We start from the raw sequence: 27,343 nt of genomic DNA, 5'->3' as shown, positions 1-27,343 counted from the left end.
AGAACTACGTTAAGAGTACATGTGCCTGTGGAGTGTTCAGCCACTTGCACGTTAATTTCACGAGCAGGCTGTTCCATTGATCGGATCAACTGGAACCCTCGACGTCGTAAGCGACGGAGTGCCAACAACAACCTTTGTCATATATTTAATTTCATAATTTGATGTGTGTGTGTGTGTGAATAGAAGACAACTTACTCTCAGGATCTGAATCTTCAGCCTCGTTTAGATAGGTCAACAAAAATTGAGCAAATGCACCATTGTGACTAATTAACTCATCGTAGCTGCCCTCTTCAGATACACTTCCGTCAGACATCACAATCACTTTGTCGACTTTTGGTAACCAATGGATACCGTGTGTCACAAATATACGGGTCTGGTGATAAAAGAAAAATAAAAGCAACAAAAAAAAGAGTAAATATAACGATGGGATTTTCAAATATCTAAATGTGGAAAACTACACACAAAAACAACAACATAAATTCGTATAAAATACAGGTAGGATGGCATCATCATCATCAAAGAATTGTTAACAGTATGAGAATCTATAGGGTGTCCACAAAGTCTGGGTACATGGAGTAAATAAAATCATAACAAACAATTAAATATAAGAAATAATAATTTCTTAAAGTATGTGTTAATCCCCATGTACCCAGACTTTGTGGACACCCTGTAGTTATAGCAAAACAAGAATAATTGTCTATAATTTTAGCACAAGGCCAGCAATTCTGGAGGAAGGGGTAAGTCAATTATATTGACCCCAGTGCTCAACTGGTACATATTTTATCGTCCCCGAGAGGGTGAAAGGCAAAGTTGACCTCGGTGGAATTAGAACTCAGGACGTGAAGCTGGACAAAATCCTGCCATGCATTTTGCCTGACATGTTAATGATTCTAATAACAACATCTCATATGCAGAAATAAAAATTAAGAAAAGATACAAATAGAAAGCATTAAATACCTTGTTTTTTAATAATCCGGTCTCACTTAAAACCATGTTAAATATGTGTTTGCCAACATGGGCATCGACTGCGCTGAGAGGATCATCTAAGATGTAAAGGTCTTTGTTAGCGTACACAGCCCGAGCAAGGCTGATCCGCTGCTTCTGTCCACCACTTAGATTGATACCCTGGGGATTAAGAAAAGAAATATTAAAACAGAAGAATTGTAGGAGTCATTTCAATTTCACTGTTTAACCCTTTAGTGTTTGCATTATCCTGCCAAAATTAATGTTTTTTCATCTACATTGTTTTGAACTAATCATACATTATCTTGTAGCTATGAGATTTTGATGAGGTAGCTGTTAATTTTTAAAACAATATTGTAGGGTTGGTGTGTGAGACCAAATCTGGCCAGTTTGAACATAAAACAGGCAGAATACTTTTGGTCGGATATCGCCGGTTTAAATATTTATACCATTGCATTAATGTCCATTTTCCTCATGTTTCCATAAGTCAGACGGAATTTGTTTTGGCAGATTTTCTGTGGTTGGATGCGCTTCCTGTTGCTAACCCTTGTTTGGTTTGAAGCAAGGTAATATTTCCCTACAGCTGGACAGGTTTTCATGAAGAATTGGAAATGAAGGACATCACTTGCAAGTGGCTGGGACAAATGAAGGACATCACTGAATCTGGCTGGTTTGAACCAGGGCTGTGGAGACAAAACAAAAATCTCTGACTCCGACACTATTGGTACCTCCGACTCCTCTTTATGTAGTTAAGTGATTGTGGTCTAGATATCTCATAAAGCATATGCTTGTACTTTGAGTCGGCCTATAGGTTAGAACTGGTTTATATTAAAGAAAGACATTATGAGTCGGAATCAGAGTCAGTATAGTTTTTCTGACTCCGACTCCAGCTACCCCTTAATTATTTCCAATTCCACAGCCCTGGTTTGAACATAAAACAGGTAGAATATTTGGGCCAGATATGGCCTGTTTAAATGCTAAAGGATTAAATTTCTGAAAAGGCATTCAGGGAAGAATGTAGATTTGGTATATACAGGTGCAGCATCTCAAAGGAAATGGATATTCCACTTACTTTTTCTCCAATTTCTGTTCTGTCTCCATCAATTAATGTTGCAAAATCCAATTTCAATGCACAAGCTTCAATCACTTGCTCATACCATTTCCTGTCATATGATTTTCCGAACAGAATATTATCTCTGACAGTTTTGTTCTGAATCCATGCCTCCTGGGGGACATAAGCCACGGAACCCTGCCAAAAACAGAAGGAAAATATTTCAGAACAAACACAAGAAATGACTTACCACCAACGCCACCACCGTACTGCTATTACCACCAACGCCACCACCGTACTGCTATCACCACCAACGCCACCACCGTACTGCTATTACCACCAATGCCACCACCATGCTGCTATTACCACCAACGACACCACCGTACTGCTATTGCCACCAACGCCACCACCGTAATGCTATTACCACCAACGCCACCACCATGCTGCTATTACCACCAACGCCACCACCATGCTGCTATTACCACCAACGCCACCACCACCATGCTGCTATTACAACCAATGCCAACACCACCACCATGCTGCTATTACCACCGCCATCACCACCATACAACTATTACCACAAATGCCAGCACCACCACCATGCTGCTATTACGACCAATGCAACCACCATACTGCTATTACCACCAACGCCACCACCGTAATGCTATTACCACCAACGCCACCACCACCATGCTGCTATTACCACCGTACTGCTATTACCATCAACGCCACCACCGTACTGCTATTGCCACCAACGCCACCACCGTAATGCTATTACCACCAACACCACCACCATGCTATTACCACTAACATCACCACCATGCTATTACCACTAACACCACCACCATGCTATTACCACTAACACCACCAATGCCAACACCATACGGTTATTACCACCACATTGTTACTACCACCACTACGAACATCATTATTACCACCATCAGCTCTACTATCACTGCTATCACTACAATCAGCAATACACCACCACCACCACCACCACACAAGGCTGTATTCCTGAGAAAGGTAAATAAAACTTGCTGCCAAAACATGCAGTTGGTAAAGGACAATTTAATGCAAAATCAAATCCATGACAATGCATAAAATTTGCCAAAACATTTATCTGGAGGTTACCAGGATAAAAAGGAAACAATAGATAATAAATATAAACAAAAATATTTATATCTTTGACTTAGTCTATGCACAACAAAGCAGAATAATTAAAAGATACATTTTCAACACATTCCTGTCCACAAGAATGTGAAAGGCATTCTCTGTAAGGTTTTGGAATTTGTTTCAGAGGGGATGGGGGGAAGAATAACCACTCTAAAAACTTTTTATCCATTTATGTGTTTCTTTTATTTGACTGTGGCCACGCTGGAGCACCACCTCGAAGGGTTTTAGTTGAACAAATCGACCCCAGGAATTGTTTATCAAGCCTTGTACTTATTCTGATTTGTTTTGTTGAACTGCTAAGTTATGGGGATGCAAGTGCACCAACACTGGTTTGTCAAGCAGGAACAGCCACAAACACACACACAACAAGCTTCTTTTAATTTCCATCAACCAAATCCACTCAAGGCTTTTATTGGCCTGTGACTATAGTAGAAGACACTTGCTCAAGGTGCCATGCAGTGGGACTGAACCTGGAACCATGTATTTGGGAAGCAAGCTTCTTACCACACAGCCATGCCTGTGCCTATGTAAAAAGAAAAAATGCTGAGCCAAAAGGAAAAGACTATCAAGCTGAACTCTAAGTGATGTCACATTGGTAACCAGTGACTGGCGCCAGCAAAAACATGATAGGATGGGACATGGACACAATGGCTGTTGGATAGTGTATTAGTAAGGAGATATAGAAGATAAATATATAGTATATGTGCTATTGGAATTGAAACTGAGACCCCATGGTTGCAAAGTGAACTTCTTAACCATTCAGCCACACTGTTTATTCTTTTAATCTTTTACAGGTTTCAGTCAGACTGCGACCATGCTAGGGCACTACTTTGAAGGCTTTAGTCAAATCAACTCCAGTCTTTTTTTAAGCTGGGTACTTTATTGGTCTCTTGCGGAAACACTTAAAGTTACAGGGACGTAAACAAACCAATACCAGTTGTCAAGCAGTGGAAGGAGGTGGGGGAGGGGCAAATACACACACAATCATCATTTAACATCCGTTTCCATGTTGGTATAAGTTGGAAGTTTTGACAGGAGCCACATCAGTTTCCACTGCCTGTTTTGACATGGTTTCTACGGTTGGATGCCCTTCCTAATGCCAACCACTTCAGAGTTTATTGGGTGCTTTTTATGTGGCACCAGCATAGACCAGGTCATATATATATATATATATATATATATATATATATAAAACAATTCTTTCAGTTTCTGTTCACCAAATCCATTCAGAAGGCTTTGATCAGTTTGGGGCTATAGCAGAAAATACTTGCCCAAGGTACCATGCAGTGGGACTGAACCTGGAGCCATGTGGTTGAGAGGCAAACTTCTTACCACACAGCCATGCCTGCATCTATATCATTTAACGTCCATGTCACATTCTGTAACAAATTGACAGCATCTGATGTGTCCAAAGGACAGCATCATGCTTATGTGTCTACTTTGGTATGGTTTCTATAAGAGTTTAGAGTTAATTGTCAGAAGAAGAACACTTAATTCCATAGACTAGTAATATTTTTATTTTGGTCAAGTCTGTTTCTCCAGACCTGCCTGATGATCTTGTGAATGCATTGGCAAAACTCGAGAGTAGCAAGAGACTGACCAAGCAAAAATAAAAATGTATCATTTAAAAGTGTACTTGAATTGTGCAGCAAGCCAATTAGCACGTGGTAACATGCATATATTGTATAAAGCTTAATATTAATTATAATATTAATTATGCTTTCTGCTTGTGAATATACAAGCACAAAAAGAAAACAATACAGGATGGATAAGTCTTAAATGTATTAGTTTAACACTTAAAAAGAAGGAAAGATGTCTTGATGTTTTGGACACTAGTCCTTCATCTGAAGGAAAGAAAAAATAAAATGAGAAAAGGCAGCTGGGAAAAAATTCAGTTAGATAAGAAAATATAGCCTTATTCCAAATTAACAAAAACCAGTTCCAGATATTTCCATATAGATATATACTCTTTCTTTTACCTGTACTTCAACTTCTCCTTGGAGTTTTTCCATTTCTCCCAAAATGGCAGAAACCAGAGAAGATTTTCCAGCACCAACTTGACCAACAACAGCAATTAGTTTGTTCAGTGGAAACTGTAAGTTAATACTGAAAAAAGCAGGAGCAAAAAAAAAAATCAGAAATGATAAAACAAAACCAGAAATGAAATAAAAACAACAAAAAACAAAAAAATGAAATTATGTTATACATCTTGATTGGTCAATTTTGCTCACATAAAACCATGTTGTTGGCACTCCATGGCTTATGACGTCGAGTGTTCCAGTTGATCCGATCAACGGAACAGCCTGCTCGTGAAATTAACGTGCAAGTGGCTGAGCACTCCACAGACACGTGTACCCTCAAAGTAGTTCTCGGGGATACTCAGCGTGACATACAGTGCGACAAGGCTGACCCTTTGAAATACAGGTACAACAGAAACAGGAAGTAAGAGTGAGAGAAAGTTGTGGTGAAAGAGTACAGCAGGGTTCACCACCATCCCCTGCCGGAGCCTCGTGGAGCTTTAGGTGTTTTCGCTCAGTAAACACTCACAACGCCCGGTCTGGGAATTGAAATCACGAGTCCGCTGCCCTAACCACTGGGCCATTGCACCTCCACTCATAAAACCATGACCTATAGGTAAACCCACAGAAGGAATCAGTTGCTCAACATTTCTAGCAATTGTGTTGACCCTAAGATTTAGGGACTAAGAGACAGGTTTTAATATTTGATCCTCATTTAAAACAGAATTTTTTCATTTTTCCTTTTTGCTGTTCACTCTACATTGGATGCTGAGAGAGCTTCATTGCCAGCAGTTTTAAGACAACTCAGGCCCACAAAGATAAAAACTAACAAATGAAATAATTGAACACATAAAAAGATGATGTAAAAATGTAAAGATGTACAGAAGATAAAATGAAATGGAAACAACAAAGAGGAGTTTCTGAAAGTGGAAAAACAAAAAGGTGAAAATCCACTTAATCCATTACTTCCCATAATTCTATTAACTGGAATTTTTTTATGAAACTGGTTTCTAGCATAAAACAGCCTTAGAAACATGCTGGAATGATCAAAATAACATTTCAAAATAATATTTTAGATAGAAATAAGTGAGATATTGGGTGAAAAATTAGCAAACCTCATTTGAATATCAGAGAAATATACCTAGTAGATATAGCAAAAAGTTAGATATGTGTAAATATTGACAGATAATTACGAAATTTGTAATTTTTAAGTGATCTCATACGAGATCACTGGTAGGTAATGAGTTAAATAGAACAGCACAAACCAAATACTGCATAAACTGAGGAACAACTGTAATTAAGAGAGAAAAAAAACAAACAAACAAAAAACAAAAAGAAACAATGTAGATAAATAAAAAGAGGAACTTACTTCTTCAAAAGAGGTCCAGATGATTTTGACCAGGAAAAGTCTGCCATGGTAATTCTCACAGCATTTTCTGGGGGACAAAAATGATTTAAATGAACAAAGAATCTGATGCAAGTAAAATATCTTGTTTAATGCCATCATTTTCAAAAAGCTTAATTAAAACTATTTCTCAGGACATCGAAATTAATGAAAGCAAACATCTAATCTTCAAATAACAGCAACATTCGTCAGAATTCTACACCAATTTAACATCCATATTTCTCCACTGAGAGAGAATATCACAAAATATTTCAGTCATTTGTTATATCAGGCCCAGCGTTCCAAAATCTGATCTGATCTGATCTCACTTTTGACATCTTTTCTCAGGAAATGTTTTAGCTCAATGCTTTTGGTCCAGTCTCATCTCATCCATACTAGAAAAATGGGGTTTTTTTTTAACACTTAAGTTAATCCCATACCAAATCTTTACTCCATTCCCTTCAGCTCTGCCTCATGCAGGTTAACATAAATCCAAGGCTGCATTTCTATGCTTGCATGGGTTAAACAGAATTCACTGAAACAAATTTTCTATGGCTGGATGCTCTTCCTATTGCCGACCCTGAAGTAAGGCGATACCTCCTAATAGCTGGATGCTTTCACAGAAGATTGGAAACAAAGGATGCTGCTTCTTTTACAGTGGCACACAATTGCAACTATTACACAATGTCAAAACGGGAGGAGGAAGGAAGGAAGGGAGGAATAGACACATATACAACAGGTTTCTTTCAGTTTCCATCTACTAAATCTACTCACAAGGCTTTGGTAAGCTCAGGGCTATATTAGAGGACATTTATCTCAGGCAGTGGTTCTCAAAGAATGCCTTTGGTTCCTATTCTACTCTGCTGGACCCCCCATAGCCATTTGAAGTTTAAAAATGAATTATATTTTTTTATAATTATATATTATTAGGAATCTTTAAAAATTGTTAAAATATCTTTTATATTGTCAAAGTATATATATAGGTGTAGGCATGGTTGTGTAGTTAGTAGCTTGCTTCCCAACCACATGGTTTTGGGTTCAGTCCCACTGTGTGGCACCTTGGGCAAGTGTCTTCTACTATAGCCTCGTACCAACCAAAGCCTTGTGAGTGGATTTGGTAGACGGAAACTGAAAGAAGCCCGTTGTATATATATATATATATATATATATATATAAATATATGTGTGTGTGCACGTGCTTGTTCCCCCACCCCATCACTTGACAATCAATGCTGGTGCGTTTATGTTCCCGTACCTTAGCAGTTTGGCAAAAGAGACCAATAGAATAAGTATTAGGCTTACAAAGAATAAGTCCTGGGGTTGATTTGCTCGACTAAAGGCAGTGCTCCAGCATGGCCACAGTCAAATGAGTGAAGCAAGAATAAAAGAATACTGTAGACGTATAATTGATTTATGGCACATAACTTAAAAACTAAATCTTATACGGACCCCAGGAGAGAACCCCTGACCTAAGGTAACAGAGGAACTTAACCTGAAGCCACACAACCTTGCATGCACCCTCAGTATAACAAATTTTTCAGTTTCCATCCCATGTTGGATTATTAGCAAATAAATGTGTTTATCCAAAATATTATTTACTTACCATCAGAGTGAAATTTATTCACGTTGTCAGAGTTTATTTCATCAGAAGTAAGGAATTTTGATAAACGTGTCACTGCAACATGAGCCTGGAAAAGATTTGGTCAAAAATAATTTTAAACTAATTCCATTTTGGAATATCTCAAAGAACACACATGGAACTACAAATAAGAGTTTCAGATTTTGGTACAAGGCCAGCAATTTTGGGGGAGGGGGTAAGTCGATTACAGCACTTTTTTATATAGCACCAGTACCTTTTTTTTTTACATGGTACGAGCGTTTTTTTATATGGCACCAGTGCGTTTTTATATGGCACCAGCACTTTTTTATATGGCACCAGTGCATTTTTTATATGGCACCAGCACTTCTTTTTACATGGCACCAGTGCGTTTTTGTTACATGGCACCAGCACTTTTTTTATATGGCACCAGCACTTTGTTTTACCTGGCACCATCATCTTGTAACCAATAAAACAGCGAAATGTAAAAAAGACACACAAGAATTTCAGGAAAGTGTCTTACCTGGACAAGAAAAGGAATTGCCATTGGAAGCAGATTAATTGGCAGCCGCAGGATGTTGAAAAGTGAGAGAGACACAAAGGCAGTCTGTGCATCGATGTAATGATCGTCTTTATGAAGGACGTAAGTAGCAAAGGTGGCAACCGTTACCTTTGAAATAAAAGAGAAAATTCCAAAGTAAAATTGCAAAATTAATCAATGGCAATCTATATCAGCTGTAAGTTTGATGTATTATTAAAAAAAAAAAAAATCCCCCTCAAGGTGGTGCCCCAGCATGGCCACATTCTAATGACTGAAACACGGTAAAAGATATTCTTTTACTTGTTCCAGCATAAGACCCAAATGCTTATTTCTTATTCAATCAGTCTCTTTTGCTGAAGCGCTACGTTATGGGGATGCAAACACACCAACAGCAGTTGTCAAACTCGTGGTGAGGGACAAACACAGACGCAATGGGCTTCTTTCAGTTTCTGTCTACCAGTTTCACTCACAAGGCTTTGGTCAGCCCAAGGCTATAGTAGAAGACAATTGCTCAAGGTAACACTCAGTAGGACTGAACCTGGAACCATGTGTTCGGAAGGCAAAATTATTACCACACAGCCATGCTTGCAACTATATAATGAACTTCACTGAATTAACAAAACTGCCATTAGTTTAACATGTGGCGGAAAGTCTATAAAACGTTAATAAAAATGATTATATTCCATGTTGCCTGTCAACTTATTCACCAGTTAAGCATGCATGACAACTGTAAGCTTAAAGTAGTTTTAGAAGGAAATTCTTATGAACTTCAGGTCAACTAAACTGTCAGCAGGTGGCGCATAAATTTACACAGAGGGAAGAATATGGTACGTTATCTTTTGTTTCAGCCAGACTGTGGCCATGCTGGGGCACTGTCTTTTGTAAATGTATCAACAAGTTGGCATAGTACTCTCCATCGATGGTGTGGTCCTTTTGAAGAGTCCATAAAAACCTATGTAATTTACACAGGTGATTTCCAGGATAAAATTTGTTAAAAAAGCTTCTACTCATATAAAATTTGCACCCAGAAGTTTTCAGAATTGCCGTTATGGCCAGGGGGGAAAAGGTTTTCAATTTAGTTGTATTTAGCATAATTTTACTTCTGATTAGATTATATTAAATTTTCATTAAATAAAAATAATTTCTGTTTAACAAGTATCACATTGAAAGCTATTAAATTACAAAGTGTTTGTGTTGTTTATAATGAACTTTATTTTACATTTCTTGCCCACAAGAGATTATGTCTGATCTTTAGCACACTGCTATATGTTTTCTCAAATCATGATCACAAGAAATGTTAAGAATTATCAACAAAACAAAGCTGATGGGTATTGCAAATTAAGCTTAATTACCAATAAACATTAATGGTTTTAGTAAATTTATACAGAAAAATTAAGCATTACACTGTCCAGCATAAAAAAAGTCAACTTCATTATATTTAAGCCCTTATTTTTTCTGTAAAAACAACCTATTCTGATATTAAATGAGTCAACCTCTGGTATGAATGTTTATGCCTTGTACATTCAAAGGCGGTTTATGCCTTGTACATTCAAATGACTGAAACAAGTAAAAGAGTATTTAAAAAAAAAAAAATTCTAAAAAAAATTCTGGAAATGATCTACTCATGTAATTTACGCACCCCTCAAGTTTTTATTTTTGTGAAAAAATGCATAAATTACATGGTAGTCAATAAGCACAATGCCTTTTGGATCCCCCAAAAACTGAGGCCATCACCTTCCCTACAGATGAAACAACCTTGGCCCTCTTTGGAGCATGTGAAGCGAGGTGTTTTCACTGTATGGATTGTCTCTGGCTCAAAGGGATGAAGCCAGCACTCATCCTGGATTGGGAAACACTCAGGGGAAACAAGGTGGATTTGCCTCAAACAATATCAGATTTCCTTGTGATGTGATGTGATTAACCTGGTGTGCTTTTGATCAGGTGTCAAAAAAATGTGGCAGTCACCAAGCAGAAACTTTTGCCGTGCTAAGTTCATTGTGCAGAGCATTCTTAACTCTCATGGGATATGCTAATAGCATTGGCTATTTGACTTATAGTCAATCGCTTGTCATCCATCACTATGTGGAGAACACGAGCAATGTTTTTCTTGGTGGTGGCAGTTGCAGGATGTCCAGATCTTGAGCCATCTTCAAAACTCTCCCTTTCCCTCCTTAGCTCAGCTGCCCACTTTTGCACTGTTGATAAAGATGGAGCATCGCTCCCTAATGTAGCAACCATGTCAGCATGAATGTCCTTGGGGGCTAAACCCATTTTTCTGCAGGTATTTAATACCACAATGCCAAATTTTGTCCATTGTCAAGAGCAGTCACCACCAGTTACTTTTGAAGTCTGAACAGTCAGATATTAATTTAATTGGAAAGAAACAATACAGTTATTAATAATAAGGGTTGAAATTAAAGCATGCAAAATTTCACAGCTCTAGCATCACTCCTTCATGAATAGCCTTTGAACTTTTCAGCCCACCCCCATCCATATATAATGGATTATATTGATATAATTAAGAATTTTAATTGTTTAACAGTAATCATAATAAAAGATGAAAGCATTCAAATGTTTTGTTTAATTGTATAAAGTCATTTATTAAAGGGAAAAAATAATGTCCAAGATATTTTATTTGTCATGTAAAAGACAGAACAATAAATGTTAACCAAGAATTTGTGAGTACTTACGAGAAATGGAGCACAAAGCCAGCAGAAAGTAGAAAAGGCATTAAGGTATGCAGCTTTTCGAAGGACTGCCAGTTCTTGATGCCTGATCTTAAGAATTTTTTTCTCGAGAGATCCTTCCCAGGCATAGAGTTTAAGAATCTGAATAAAGTAAAAAAAATAAAAAAGAAAATCAAATCACTCAATCTTTAATCATTCATTGTCTTACTATGAATGATTGATCTGGCTTTAATCATTTTGATCAAATGCTTTTCTTTGCCTTCTATTTTTTCTTTTGATTTTATCCTTTTACTTGTTTCAATAAGATAGAGGATGAAGGTATTGGATTTCTTTTTCTTCTGGCTCCACTTCTTGCATTAACCTTCTTCACATTTTTCTTGTTTTTCTCATAGACCAGCATCGTGGTTTTCAAATAGGTCCAGTGGTATGCACTAAACCTGAAAGATTGCTTGAAGACTCATGCTATGTATATAAATCTGCCAATTTATGGTATCTCTACAGCATGAAACTAAGTAGCCCTTTTCTAAGTTTTGTATATATTAATGATACTTATTTCTAATTGGACGGAGTACATTTTTCTTGATACTCTTCTCAGTCATCCAACATTTCCTCCGTTTTATTGTTAAATACTAAAATACCCTGCTACAAAGAAAATTAAAACAGAAAACTAATTAATTAGCTTAGAATATGAGTATATATTTACAGGTGAAAATATTTATGAGTTTAAACACTAAGTTTGTTGTGGAGTAAAACAATGTTTATCTTCAAGCAGGTTAAACGTTTCCCTTGGTCAGTGACATACCTTGCCAAAAACATGCAGCCATGGCTGGTTTGAACATAAAGCAAATAGAATATTTGGGGGCCAGTTTAAATGCTAAAGGGTTAATTTCAAATCCTAATTTCTAATTCTGTCTCATGCTAGTACCCCCTGACTGGCCTTCGTGCCGGTGGCATGTAAAAGCACCCACTACATTCTCCGAGTGGTTGGCATTAGGAAGGGCATCCAGCTGTAGAAACTACCAAATCAGATTGGAGCCTGGTGTAGCCATCTGGTTTTCACCAGTCCTCAGTCAAATCGTCCAACCCATGCTAGCATGGAAAGCGGACGTTAAACGATGATGAGGATGATGTTGAGTAGCAAATAACATGGAGAACCAGGGCAGTTTAGAAATTGAGGTGTAATGGGGAAAAATATCATTAAGCAATAAGCAACCTAATGTCATATTTGATTCCATAAGTCACAACAAGTGCTGACTTATTGAAAAAGGATATGTGAAGACTTGAAAGAAATGAATCCAGTATGCTCTGCTGGATGAGTAATGTCAGTATGCTTATATGACAGAGTGTAAGTGATTTGAGAGAAAAACTGGGTATACATAGCATCTGATGCAGTATGTGAGAGAGAAGACTGCACTGGTATGGCCATGTAATGCATATAAATGAAGACAGTTGCATCAGGAGGTGCTGATCTCTAATTGTAGAGGGAGCATGTGGAAAGAGTAGACCCAGCAAGACATGGGACGAAATGGTGAGAAAGGATCTACAGATGTTGGGACTCATAGAGGGGATGGCAGGGAACCGAGACTCCTGGTGGTTTGCTGCATTTGAAGAGACATGCCAAGCTAAGTAAAAGCATTGGTTGTCCTTGCATACAGGCTTGTCCCCTGAATTCCTCTCCAGCTGAGAGATCCTAATCTTGCAGGCTTGTGGGTGCTGGTGCCACATAAAAAGCACCCACTACATTCTGTAAAGTGTTTGGCATTAGGAAGGGCATCCAGTCATAGAAACTAAGCCAAAACAGAGAACTGGAGCCTGGTACAGCTCTCCAGCTGTCCAGCTCCTGTCAAACTGCCCAACCCAGGATGGAAAAAATGGACAGATGATGACGAATATTAAAAAGGAAGTACATATTTACTTTTATTCCAGAGAGAACTTCATTCATGAGGCGCAGCCTAGAGTCTTTGAGCAGCATCTGTCTGATCTGGTATTTACGAGACTTCGATGTTGTGAACACATTGATGGGTATGAGAAGTAACATCACTGCAAGTCCTGCCAACGTGGCAATGCCAACTTGCTGCCACAACAAATAAGTACAAAGAATTATTTGCAACGGACCTGACCATACCAAGTACAAATAGGAGATGCAGTTATCAATACGTTCGCAGTCAATGGCCATCAGGTTGACAATCTCACCAACAGTAGATCGGGAACGAGCTTCTGCATTAATCATCAAAGCCTGGGAAAATATTAAAAAAAAAATACAGATTCACATATTTGAAAGATGGAATAGATCAGTGGTTCAAAACAAGGGGCTCCATTTGACCCTTAGGGGTCCACGTAAGATTTTGTTATTGAAATTTATGAGCAATAGACCGCTTATATTTCTACAACACAAAATGTTTTAACACTTTTTTTTTTATACAATTCCTAATAATTTTTAATTATAAAAATACAATATGGTCTTAAAACATTGAATGGTTCTGAGGATCCACCTGAGTAAAATAAGAAGCAAATGGGGCCATAGGGAAAACATGGTGGAGAAACTCAGGTATAGATGAAAACAATAACTGATTTTTTTTCTTTTTAACCCTTTCAATACCAACCCGGCTGAAACCACCTCTGGCTCTGTAGTACAAATATCTTGTTTTCATAAGTTTCGAATTAAAATCTTCCACCAAACCTTAGTAACAATTTATGTTCCTAACACTAGCTTAATAATGACTAAGTTATTTTACGAAATTCTTTGTTATATTTAAAGTAACTGAAAGAAACACAGAGCATCTCAGAATAAATACGGTAACAAAAGGGTTAAATGGTAAAAAGAACAATGGAAAATAAAATCCACAGCTGAACAAGGAACTGGGATAGGAATGTACAGACAAAATGAAGAATTGTTTAGATTTCAGACAACTGTGGCTATTGTATTCTGTATCATTGTAAATGGGTGCCAAAGAACAATCAAGTGTTACCTGTGGCAGGTAACAAGAGGCATGAGGCTAACAGTTGTGAGGGGAGGAGTTTAGTGGATCTCATCAATACCAGTTGTAGACTGGTGCTTTCATGACTTTAAAGGAGATGATGACCATGGTGGGGATATATGGACTTGGAACATAAAAAGTCAAAATAAATACCACAAGGCATTTTGTTCGACTCACTAATGATTTTATGTATCTGGAGCCTTTCAGCATCATAATAATAATAATAATCCTTTCTACTATAGGCACAAGGCCTGAAATTGGAGGAGAGAGATAGTCAATTACATCGACCCTGGAAGGATGAAAGGCAAAGCCAACCTTGGTGGAGTTTGAACTCAGAGCAACAGACAAAATGCTGCTAAACATTTCACCCACCAAGATAAAGATTCTGCCAGCTTACTGCCTTGATTTCAAATTTTGGCACAAGGTCAGTAAGTTTGAGTTAAATAACAGAATTGATTAGTCAGTAAAACTACTCATGCCCCCCTCCCCTCAAATGGGCTTGGCTGGGTGGTAAGAAGTTTGCTTCCCAACCACATGTATCTAGGTTCAGTCCCACTGGTGAAATCTTGAGGCAGCTCACTGCCTTAATAATAATCCTTTCTACTGAAGGCCAGAAGTTGTGGTGGAGAGAACTAGTCAATTACATTGACCCCAGTGTTTCACTGGTACTTAATTAATCAACTCTGAAAGGACAAAAGGTAAAGTTGACCTTGGCAGAATTTGAACTCAACATAAAGATGGACAAAGATGAACTCAGAACGTAAAGATGGATTACACCTGTAGTTTTACTGACTAATCAATTCTGTTAATTAACTGTCCTGAAGTACATCATTAATACAGTTACTTTCTCTCGGAAAGCAAAATATTTTACCTTTCGATACACACAATCGATCAGCGAGGATTTGATCTTTACTCCTAAATAAAGAGTCATTTGGAAATGTTGGTGATAGAAGAAAGACTGCAGTAAATTTGAGGCAAACAGTACAAGAACAAGAACATAGCCTTTCCATTCTGGTTCATTAGGGGTTTCAGTGTGAGCAATCAATGCACTGAAAAGAAAAAGGAAAATAAGGATTTCATTTATTTGTCACCAAAACGAGAAATAATATCTTCAAAAAATATTTAGACAAGATTATAATCTTTAATAACCACATGAAGGGACACCATATTTCATTTGGAAACTGTAATATACTATAAAGTATATCCCTTTAGCATTCAAACTGGGCATATCTGGCCAAAATATTCTACCTTTTTTATGTTCTGAGTGGCCAGATCTAACCTCTTGCACCTACTCCACCATGTCATTCTAAAAGTAAACAATAACCTCACTGAAACCTTGAAACCACAGCATAATATAGAATTTAAAATGATGTGAATAAATATGCATTATATTTGATAGAATAATCTGCTAAAGGGATATTAAAGGTTTATAAGTTGATATTGTGTCCTACCTTTTTTGTGTTAGCACTGTGACTTTAGGGTGAGTTTTGTTAAATGGTCCTGAAACTTGGACTCTCATGAAAAAGCTTGAAAAACAGATGGATGGCTGCTACACAAGAATATTAAGAATGACTCTGAACGTCACATGGAAATCTGATTTAACCAATGAGAAGCTTTATCAAGATCTACCCAAAGTGATGGAGAAGATCCAGCAGGGAAGAACGAGAATTGCTGGTCACTACATCAGGCACCCAGAAGGACTTTGGTGTCAACTGGTTTTATGGCTGTCAGTTGAAGGAAGAATCAACAGAAGAAACACATCTAACCTATGTGGACAATTAGCTTCAGGACAGTGGAATGGCAAATGGTGATGCATTAAGAACATGCATTGAAGACTATGATGAATGGTGTGCTTATGTGAAATCATTGAAACATCCAGGAAGATGGCCAAACTAGACTAAATTTGTGTTAGCAGTTTGTTTTCTGTATAAAATCCGTAAAGATACAGACGGCATGAGGTAACTGGTGACTTCTCATTGAAGAGGTCCAATAGACCGAAATCACATAATATGAGAATTCTGGTGCCTGTGACAGATGAATTTCATCTGCTACCATCTATGTGTGTGCTTTTATGCACCAAGCGCCTATATGAGAGGATACCTCAAGGCTAATAATGCAGGATTTGGTGTTCTAACAAGGCATCCATGTTAAGTTGGATATAATGATTACCCTTTTGTATTAATAATGCTTCATAAACACACACGCACACACACACATGTATACTGGGCTTCATTCTGTCTAGCAAATTCCTTTAGATGGTCAGTGTGGGATTATAGTTAGACAAAGTTAATCTATGGTGCCATGCAATGGGACTGAACCCAAAACTACATGGTTGCAAAATGAAGTTCTTAACCAGTTAAGGCCTTATCTACACCTATAATCAATATATAAAACAAAGACATCAGAAATAATTCTAAAATTTAGAGTCACAGCGAGCTTGATTAATTGGACAAATGATTGACAGTCAGCATCTGGATTTGATGATCACACATCAGTTAATGCCATGTCTATTAATCTATGAATTAGCATCATGAGGAGATGTACAGATCACAGTTGTAAGCAGTCTTCTCGTGGATCAGAGGAGGGCAATGTGAAACATTCCTACAAGACCCTCACCAAATTCTCAATCACTTGGCACCACTTTCAACCTCTCATCATCTTTTCATAGCCCCTTTCAGTTGCTGGGATGGTTTGGATGGTTTGACAGAAATCAAATTTCACAATATAAATTCTTAAAAACAACAACAGGCATGGCTGTGTGGAGTAGAAGCTGGCTTTTATAATCGCGTGCTCTCGAGTTCAATCCCATTGTGTGGCACTTTGAGCAAGTGCCTTCAACTATGGCCCCAAAACCTTGTGAGTGGATTTGGTAGACAGAAACTGAAAGATGCCTGTCACATATGTCTGTTTATATCATCATAATTTAATGTCCATCTTCCATGCTAGCATGGGTTGGACAGTTTGATGCGAACTGGTAAGGCTAGGGGCCATACCAGATTCCATAGTCTGTTTTTGTTAGATTCCTATGGCTGGATGCCCTTCCTAATGTCAACCACTTCACAGCATGAACTGGGTGGTTTTTACATGGAACCAACACCCATACCAACACTTTACGTGGCACCTTGGTTTTAGGATTGCAATTTTGTTGGGGTAGGCAGGTCTTCTTGATTACAACAATGTGCCACATATTTTAGTCATCTGTCATCACCTTCATTAGGTTCAGCGTCTTGAGATTAGCCTTCAAAACTTTGTCCCATGTTTTCCTCTTCCACAACTTCCTTCCACTTTAAGTGATCAGCACTTCTTTATGCAACCATCCTCATCACATGATCAAACCAGTCTCTTGCACACTGCATGTAGGAGACCAGTCTCGTCTCTTGCACACTGCATGTAGGAGACTGTGCTGGTATGCTTATGGGATAGGGATGAACAGGGACAGTTGCATAAAGAAGTCTACATGAATGCATATGTATGTGTGTGCCACCATTGCTTGACAATCATAGTTTGCTTACATCTGTGTAACTTAACAGTTTGGCAAAAGAGACTGACAGAACAAGCACCAGGTTTTAAAAAAATTAGTACTTGGGTCAATTTGTTTGATCTCTTCAGGCAGTGCTTCAGCATGGCCACAGTCTGATGACAGAAACAAAAACTAAACATCATCAACAACATCACTTAACGTCCCCTTTCCCGAGCTGGCATGGGTTGGACAGTTTGACAAGAACAGATGAGCCAGAGGACTGCCGATTCCAATGTCTTCTTTGACATGGTTTCTACAGCTTAGTGCCCTTCCTAATGCAAACAACTCAACGGAATGTACTGGGTGCTTTTTATGCGGCAATTCAATAATTTATAAGAAATCACAGTAATTTAATAAAAACGAACCTGAGAATTTGTGGACTGACGAACTGTAGTAAATCATACAAGAGTTTGACTAGCTGAGAAATGACAAAATAGAACCAGTTCACAGCAAATAATGTCCGCAACAAAGAAGGTTTGGTCGAGCCTTTCTTTGGTTGAGGATCTGTGAATGTTGTATCTTCTGTGTTGCGAAGAAGTGGAGTGGTCTCCGAATCAGGCTCCGATACAGGCTCAACACGGCAAGATTCTCTAAATGCATAAAAATACAAAATAAAATATTGAATTAAATGTGAAAATAAAGACAGAAGGAATTTGTGTGAGAGTAATTGGCGCTGAAGATTATTTTAGCATTAAGTAATCCAGCCTATGGTAAGCGATTTCTTAATTCCTCTACATCACACACACCTGCACATCCAACCATTTGTCTGAGAGTAGTTGGAACTAGAGATTATTTTAGCCTAAAGTAACTCTCAGAAATTCCTTGATGCTGCACATATCGGCACATGGAACCAAAACATATCTGAAGCAGGTATACGAGTTATACTTCTACAGAAATGCATCTGTTACATTTCTTTAATACTAAGTTTAACTCTTTAGTTGTGCCTTGTATCAAGTCTTAACAGAAATGAAATGGTGACAAAAAAAAAAACAATACTTTTATTTGAATAACAAATATGGAGAGAGAGGCGGAGGTGGAGAGAGGCAGAGGCGGAGAGGGAGAGAGGCAGAGGTGGAGAGGGAGAGAGGCAGAGAGGGAGAGAAGCGGAGAAGAAGAGAGGCATATGCGGAGAGGGAGAGAGGCAGAGAGGGAGAGAAGCGGAGAAGAAGAGAGGCATATGCGGAGAGGGAGAGAGGCAGAGAGGAAGAGAAGCGGAGAAGAAGAGAGGCATATGCGGAGAGAGGCAGAGGCGGAGGTGCTGCACAGTGGGACTGAACCCAAGACCACATGGTTAGGAAGCAAGCTTCTTAACCACAGAGCCATGCCTGCACCTATTACTTCATAATAAAGGGAAATAACCTGGAAATCGCGATACACAGATATTGTTTTGAGCTGAGAGGGGTGCTAGATTCCCTTGTTCGAAAATATAGGGGGACAGATCGTGTCATATAGCCAGCTGGAGATGATCTCCTGGGGCTAAATTACAGCAACATTAGTCCTATAGGAAAGTTGGTTATACATCATTAGATGTATACCTGACTTTCCTATATAAAATTAATGGAATATAACGGAACGCTGAACTCCAGACTATCAACTTAAACAACACTTTATTTAGGTGGTAAATATATACATCTTTAGCACTTGTTGTTACAGCTCCTGTGTGCGTGAGCATAGTTGTTGGGACGTTGTTATGTAGATGTGAGCGAGCTGTCGAGTGTAAGTCCTAAAGATGGAGAGTGACAGCTATACACGTAAAGAGACTGTCTCCAGGTTGGAATGTTGGAGACACTGTTTGACACGTCCATGCTCTATTGCTGGCCAGCAAGAAAGAGATAGAATTAAGCGGGAAAGCTTGCTTGTTTAATTCCACGCATGCGTGAGACTACGCATGCGCACGGCGTTACTACAGTCCTAAACCAGGACTGCCATGTTACGTTGAAAAAGATAGTTACATCACACCCAGTGCGCACATATCCGAACCTCACAAACTAAGCAGCAAAAAAGGTTGATCAGATTTGTGAAACTGGTGTTTAGCTTTTAAGATAATATTTGCTTTGGAATTACTGCATCCAACCAAGAGAATTGCTTTCAAATGTTCAGTCAACCGTGTTCGATGTGCTGACTTCACATACATCATTTTTGAAAATGTTTGCTCAAAGACATAAATTGTTCCAAACACTGATGTCGCACCAGCGGCAAATGAACTCTCATTGCAGGTACTTACACAAAAGGTACAATGCGATGGCGGGCCGGATGAACCGACCCCGCAGGCCTGATCCAGCCTACGGGCTGTAGTTTGGTGAGCCCTATATAGTCATAATATAATGTGCTGGTGTATGTCAGGCAACATGGTATAGTATAGTATAGTATAGTAAGACAACAGAATAACACCATTAGTAAAAGAGGTTGGGAAGGTGAAGGAGGAGGGTGGAATGTTCTAACTGAATAAATTAAGGGAAGCTCTTTTTTCTTGTTAACTGCTTTTCACTTCTCTTAACCTCTTTTAATGTATTCAGTTACAGTATTTCATCCTCTTCCTTTACTTTTCTAACCTTTCCTTATTTCTTTATTGCCCACAGAGGGGACAAACAAAGACAGACAAAGTGATTAAGTCGATTACATTGACCCCAGTGCATAACTGGTACTTAATTTATCGACCCCGAAAGGATGAAAGGCAAAGTCGACCTTGGTGGAATTTGAACTCACAACGTAACAGGCGAAATACTGCTCAGCATTTCGCCCGGTGTGCTAACGTTTCTGCCAGCTCGCGGTCTTTCTAACCTTTCCTACTAACAGCATTGCCCTGTTGTCTTACTAATATATTTAATATTGGAAAATATAAAATGGATTTAAAATCAAAGTGGTTAACATATTTCAGAAAAAGAACAAACAAAAGAGGATTTACATTTTTTGCTTTGATAATTCTTTGGCCCAATAACGTTTGAATTCCGGAACACTTCGACTATATTGTAAATGTTTAGGTAGATCCCACAAATCGGATTCTTCAAGACTCTTTTTGTAACCATCTATGATCAATCTGGAAAGAGAAAGAGAGAAAAATAAAATCAAATAAAAGCACTCAAATATTTACATTTCAGCTTGCTCAAACCACTCGAATGGTTCAGGCTGCAGTAACAGTGTAGGGCTTGACAAACTGTAACAAGGGTGGGGAAACCCCCTGCAGGCTGGAATACTCGTATGTACAAAATATAGTCAACTTTTCAATTATAAAATTTATACAATACTCGTAAACCTCTTTGCGACACTAGGTCATCTTTCCACTACGACTTAAAACATTTAGACTTGAACAGAAACTCATCTGGCAATTGCTATTTGAATGGAAATTTTGTTTTCATTATAAAACACATATTGCTAGGTTTGTACCACCCCCTTGAGACCCAACTACACTATCTGTAAACTATAGAATACCTCATATGTAATATAAATGTCCTAAATTCGGTGGTGGCATTAATGAAGATGTTACGTGTTAATATGTTAAATTTATCTTTATTAATGTATATCGAATTATACATAGATATATGTTAGAAAGGGCATCCAGCTGTAGAAACTCTGCCAATTCAGATTGGAGCCTGGTGTAGCCATCTGGTTTACCGGTCCTCGGTCAAATCGTCCAGCCCATGCTAGCATGGAAAGCGGACGTTAAACAATGACGAAGATGATGATATACAAGTTCTACACAAATATAAGAGTTAGAACTTGTGATCCTGCTGCAGACCCTTTTTTCTTGGAAATTTTTGCCCGCGGTACTAAAAAGTTTCCCCACCCCGAGCTATAACGGCAATCTGCCAAGGGTCAACACAAACAATCTTAAAAGAAATACAATATATACATATGTAGGTAGTTAGGGTAAATCCCAGCTGTTTCCTCTTGAATCACATCTATTTATTTCCATCAAATGTGTGATCACAGTTGTAACTGTATCTCTTTTACTCTTTTATTTGTGTCAGTCATTTGAGTGTGGCCATGCTGGAGCACCGCCTTTAATCGAGCAAATCGACCCCGGGACTTATTCTTTGTAAGCCTAGTACTTATTCAATCAGGCTCTTTTGCCGAACCGCTAAGTGACGGGGACATAAACACACCAGCATAATAAACACAAACCGCGATCCTATGACCGCGACTCCGCTACCTTAACCACTGGGCCATTGCGTATCCACCATTCTAAAAGTAAGCAAACATCAAAATCTCAAATCAATGAGATAATGCATGATTAATTAAAAAAACATGATTAAATAAGCATTACATTTTATATAGTAATCCGAATGCTAAAAGTGTCATTCTTTAGCATTTAAACCAGCCAAATCTGCTCCAACTATTCTACCTGTTTTATGTTCAAACTAGCCAGATCCAGCCTCTCACACCTATCCTACAATGTCATTTTAAAACCAAACACATCATTATAATGCATGATTAATTAAAGACAGTATGATTAAATAAGCATTACATTTGATATAGGGCTCAAAGTGAAAATCAAGAGAAAAATTCCTTTGCTATCATTCGTTCCATTTCTTTTACAAAAGAATTGTTCTGAAATGTGCTTTTCGAGTTATTGTTTTTGACAAACTTCAAAGAATTGCTGGCTTTGATCTATTTTCTCTTAACTAGATACGGCTGTGAGGTAAAGAAGTTAAAATGTTTGGCTCATGGGGAGTAAACACAGCAACTCCAGCTGTCAGGTGGTGCGGGAGGACAAATACTCATACAAAAACACATGCACAATGGGCTTCTTTCAGTTTCCATCTACCAAATCCACTCACAAGAATTTGGTCAGCTCACGGCTATAATAGAAAACACTTGCCCAAGGTGCCACACAGTGGAGCTGAACCTGTAACTATGTGGTTGGGTAGCAAACGTTTTACCACACAGCCACATACTCTCTTTTTACTCTTTTACTTGTTTCAGTCATTTGACTGCGGCCAAACTGGAGCACAGCCTTTAGTCGAGCAAATCAAACCCAGGACTTATTCTTTGGAAGCCTAGTACTTATTCTATCGGTCTCTATTGCCAAACCGCTAAGTTACAGGGATGTAAATACACCAGCATCGGTTGTCAAGCGAATTTGGGGGGACAAACACAGACACAAACATATACACACACATACATATATATACATATACACGACGGGCTTCTTTCAGTTTCCATCTACCAAATCCACTCACAAGGATTTGGTCAGCCCAAGGCTAGAATAGAAAATACTTGCCCAAGGTGCCACGCGGTGGAGCTGAATCTGTAACTATGTGGTTTGGAAGCAAACGTTTTACCACACAGCCACATGTTGAAATATATTTACTTAAACGTGTTTACTTCGTCACAATGATTAACATTCCTGATTTTCTTGTTTTTAATTCTCTTACATTAGCTCAAGCTTTATTTCAGCCTTTTATCATCATGTTATCAATAAAATAAATATTTGTACTCAATTAACAACATGCTGTCACTTAAAACTTGTTTTATTTTGGTCCATAACCTTTTTACTTGATTTTATTATCTCCGCCAAGGAAGAAGGTTATGTTTTCATCGGTGTTGGTTTGTCCGTCTGTGTGCAAAATAACTCAAAAAGTTGTGAACAGTATTTGATGAAATTTGCAGGAAAAGTTGGTAATGACACAAGGAACTGACGATGAAATTTTGGTAGTGATCCGGGAATTTTTATGGATTCTTGAAGGATTTTTCTTTTGTTATATTTACTTTACATGAAGTATTACAATGTTAAGTTCTTTGATTATCTCCCTTGAAAACACGTTCATCATTTCCACCTAACCTATGGTGGCGTTGCTGTTTTCAAAGTTTATTTTCGTTTCTCTATTAGTAATTTTACTCGCGTATCTATCTTAAAATGAGCTGCTTGGCAGAGATCTGCGCTCTCCGAATGCTTTTCTAGTTTGTTTTGTAGTCAAAGGAGGAAGCAAAGCAATGATAAGAGTCTACGCAGGCCTTCCAAATTCCTAAGGTTGTAGCCACGTGGAGATTGAACTTGCAGTTTTTAATGCCAACAGAAACAATATGGGCAGAGTGGCAGCACTGGGCTAAAAGTCTGGATTAGGTGAAATAAACATCAGAGATGCTCTGCTTCATGTAGAAACTACAGAAGCTACTCAGAAGTTTTGCAGGCCCTTCTGAATCCATTGCAGTATTGTAAACCCTTCTTTATCACTAGCAGATATCTCAGGGTCACAAGTGTTCTGCTCCCCTCAGCTTCGTACTCTTCGCCTGAGTGGAATAGTAAGGACTGAACTAGTCTTGGATCTTTCTGATTTGGCGGACACCATTTTTTATTTAGTGCGTTTTCTATCGAAACATTTTAAAACTTCATATACTTGTATATTTTGTTTAATAGAACAGAGAAAAATGTATATATTCGAAGTTATTTCACGTTAAAAGTGGTCGTTTTTCAGTAATTTCAACCAATCACTGACGTCTATTGAGGTGAAAACAATTACTGCTGTGGATTGTCAACAACACGTTGTGGCGGTGTAATGGGATCTTTTCCCTTGAATAAAACTAGGGCCGTTGTTTGTCAATAACAACTATCGGCAGTCCTGTTATTTATGACATCGTTCATGCATTTCTACTGGTTTTAGCTTTAGGGTTTTAGGGTTATGAGTACTTTTGCCAAATCAGGTGAAAAATTTGTGGCAGTGTATTGAACAGATTTTCACCAAATTTGGCAAAAGTACTCATAACCCTAAAACCCCAAAGCTAAAACCAGTACAAACACATGAATGATGTCATAACAGTACCGCCGATAGATGTTGTTGACAAACAACGGCACTAATTTTATTCAAGGGAAAAGATCTCATTACACCGCCACAACATGTTGTTGACAATCCACAGCAGCAATTGTTTTCACCTCAATAGACGTCAGTGATTGGTTGAAATTATCGAAATACGACAATTTTAACACGAAATAACTTTAAAAATATAAACTTTTCTCAACAACACTAAGAGTAAAAGATGTTTTATATGACACATTCTACTAGTGTCCCAAGTTTGAAAGTGTTTCGTTAAAAAAAACAAGTGGCGCCCGCCAAATCAGAAAGATCCCTAGTCTTCACCTATGGAAGGGTTCTACTTGTGGTTTATTAACCACAGCCACCTTCAGCTGCCCTGCCTATAATTTTCTCAATGGCTTTCTTTGCTTCTGCAAGAAATAGTGTATTGACCAAGACGGAAAGCTGTGGAAGCTGACTTCAATGGGGAACGGGGCTGTGTGCCTCCCTTGACAAGGTTCTCACCAACTAAGTCCTGATATTTTGTTTTCTTCACATGGTGGCAAATATCAAGTCTGTCCTCCCAGGGCCCTGTGAGTTCAACCCCCGAAGATTGTTTTTGTATTCCTGGTGAAAGGGGTCTCAAGGAGTAGCATCTCTGCCTTCTTGAGCTAGTTTTTCACCACATTTCTTAAAAATCGTGGGAGAGGCCTCGGTCTCAGGACCACTCCTGTCTAGGAACTGAGGTTGGGGGGTAAGCAAGGGCATGCTCCCTGTAGAAAATCCAGCTCCAAAAACGCCTCATGATAACAAAGGAGGATGGGTACCACCCAGCCCAAAGGTTGGGGTGGCATTGAGGTAGATACGGCCACCCCCATTAAGGGGGACGAACCCCATATTTAAAACACTGGATGATGATGATATGAAGAACCAGAGTGTAAAGCAGAGGTTCTTAAACTTTTTGGATCACTGCTCCACCTCATAGCCACATTATACCCTCAGAATCCCCACCCCTATTTTTATGTATAAATAAATATTTTATATTTTACTAATTTATATATATTATGAAGCATTTGTATAAAAAAAATAAATAAATGTCCCCTTTTTAAAGCCCAGCCAGGCCCATGGGCCCAGCTTTCCAGTTTCAATGGCGTATGCGTTCCCCACCTGGACGGGACCCCAGTCCATCGGAGCATTACTCATTTTTGCCAGCTGAGTGGACTGGAGCAACGTGAAATGAAGTGTTTTGCTCAAGAACACAAAACGTTGTCCAGTCCAGGAATCGAAACCACAATCTTACGATCATGGTGCTGACACCCTAACCACTAAGCCACGCACCTCCCACATATAATTTTTATACAATACTATATAAATTCATAGCGTCCCCAATCCACTGCCTTCTTCCCAATGCCTCCTTTCTCTCTACCCCCAACCTCACACCAATCCCTTAGACACCAGTGCCCACCGGCGGGGGGGTGGGGTAGTGCCCCCTTTAAGAACCTATATTGTAAAGCATAATAATACAAGAAGTTCTTTAATTGGAGTTTTGGGGGTAAGGGTTTGGATGATATTTGGGGTTTGGCAGAGGTGAAAAATAGTGTATATTTAATGGCATATGTGACACATTTCGGGAATGTGATTTTATCTGACAGAAACCAGTCTCTTGCTTGTCAAAGGTGTATATACATTTAGTATGATACACATATGACTAATTTAAAACTGCTACGATTGCACACACACACACCAACAATGGTCGAAGAAGCCACCACATGAGGTAGTCATAGTAAACAAAACAGTTCAGTCTCGCAATGTCTATTGACACTTCTTGACGTTTTGCTAACAGGTTTTAACTATTTCTTCCTCATTTCTATAGTGACATTACTATCGATAGAGCTCTGAGATATGCCTTCACATATCAGAGAAAAGAAAAAAATATAAACATTAGACAGGAGGCGGGGACCCTATCAGACAAAGAGAATCTGTGGTTAATATAATGTTGACAAGATGACATCAATTTTTCTGCTTAATCAGGACAAAACTAGAAAAGATTGAATGATTTTGTCAATTGAAAATCAATATACTACCATGTGTTGTATACGTCTTGTTGTATATGAATGCATTTGGGTCATGACATTTTTATATTTAGATGCATGTTTGTATGTGCATATGAGGGTCTGTGTGTGCACACATGGGCCCGCGTGTGCGTACAAGTGTCTGTGAGTGCGGACAAGTGTGTATATAAATAATTCATGTGATACGTATATATATATATATGTAAATATATATTATGCATGTGTGTGTGTGTATATATATATATATATATATATATATATATTTGTGAGTGAGTGAGTGAGTGTTTATATATATATATTTGTGAGTGAGTGTTTATATATATATATTTGTGAGTGAGTGAGTGAGTGTTTATATATATATATATTTGTGAGTGAGTGAGTGAGTGTTTATATATATATATATTTGTGAGTGAGTGAGTGAGTGTTTATATATATATATTTGTGAGTGAGTGAGTGAGTGTTTATATATATATTTGTGAGTGAGTGAGTGAGTGTTTATATATATATATTTGTGAGTGAGTGAGTGTGTTTATATATATATATTTGTGAGTGAGTGAGTGAGTGTTTATATATATATATATATATATTTGTGAGTGAGTGAGTGAGTGTTTATATATATATATTTGTGA

At 38.2% G+C, this 27,343-nt stretch overlaps 1 protein-coding gene across 2 annotated transcripts in view; it reads right to left on the bottom strand.

The window, feature by feature from the left end:
• Positions 1-27,343, bottom strand: part of LOC106876830 (multidrug resistance-associated protein 1-like) — a 58,169-nt gene that overhangs the window by 14,226 nt on the left and 16,600 nt on the right. For both annotated transcript variants that reach the window (XM_089339653.1, XM_089339652.1), the window contains exons 7-18: positions 20,817-20,948; positions 18,277-18,501; positions 15,263-15,440; positions 13,329-13,649; positions 11,417-11,554; positions 8,709-8,855; positions 8,192-8,276; positions 6,575-6,641; positions 5,167-5,293; positions 2,036-2,212; positions 958-1,125; positions 196-373 (exon numbers count right to left, since the gene is read on the bottom strand). In XM_089339653.1, the coding sequence (XP_089195779.1) occupies positions 196-373; positions 958-1,125; positions 2,036-2,212; positions 5,167-5,293; positions 6,575-6,641; positions 8,192-8,276; positions 8,709-8,855; positions 11,417-11,554; positions 13,329-13,649; positions 15,263-15,440; positions 18,277-18,501; positions 20,817-20,948 (1,943 nt within the window). The remainder of the gene's footprint in view (positions 1-195; positions 374-957; positions 1,126-2,035; positions 2,213-5,166; positions 5,294-6,574; positions 6,642-8,191; positions 8,277-8,708; positions 8,856-11,416; positions 11,555-13,328; positions 13,650-15,262; positions 15,441-18,276; positions 18,502-20,816; positions 20,949-27,343) is intronic.

The sequence above is a fragment of the Octopus bimaculoides genome, chromosome 22 (genome assembly GCF_046866305.1).
Source record: "Octopus bimaculoides isolate indiv1 chromosome 22, ASM4686630v1, whole genome shotgun sequence".
Lineage (NCBI taxonomy): Eukaryota > Metazoa > Mollusca > Cephalopoda > Octopoda > Octopodidae > Octopus > Octopus bimaculoides.
Note: the sequence above shows the minus strand (reverse complement) of the source record. Positions and strands in the feature narration are given on the sequence as shown.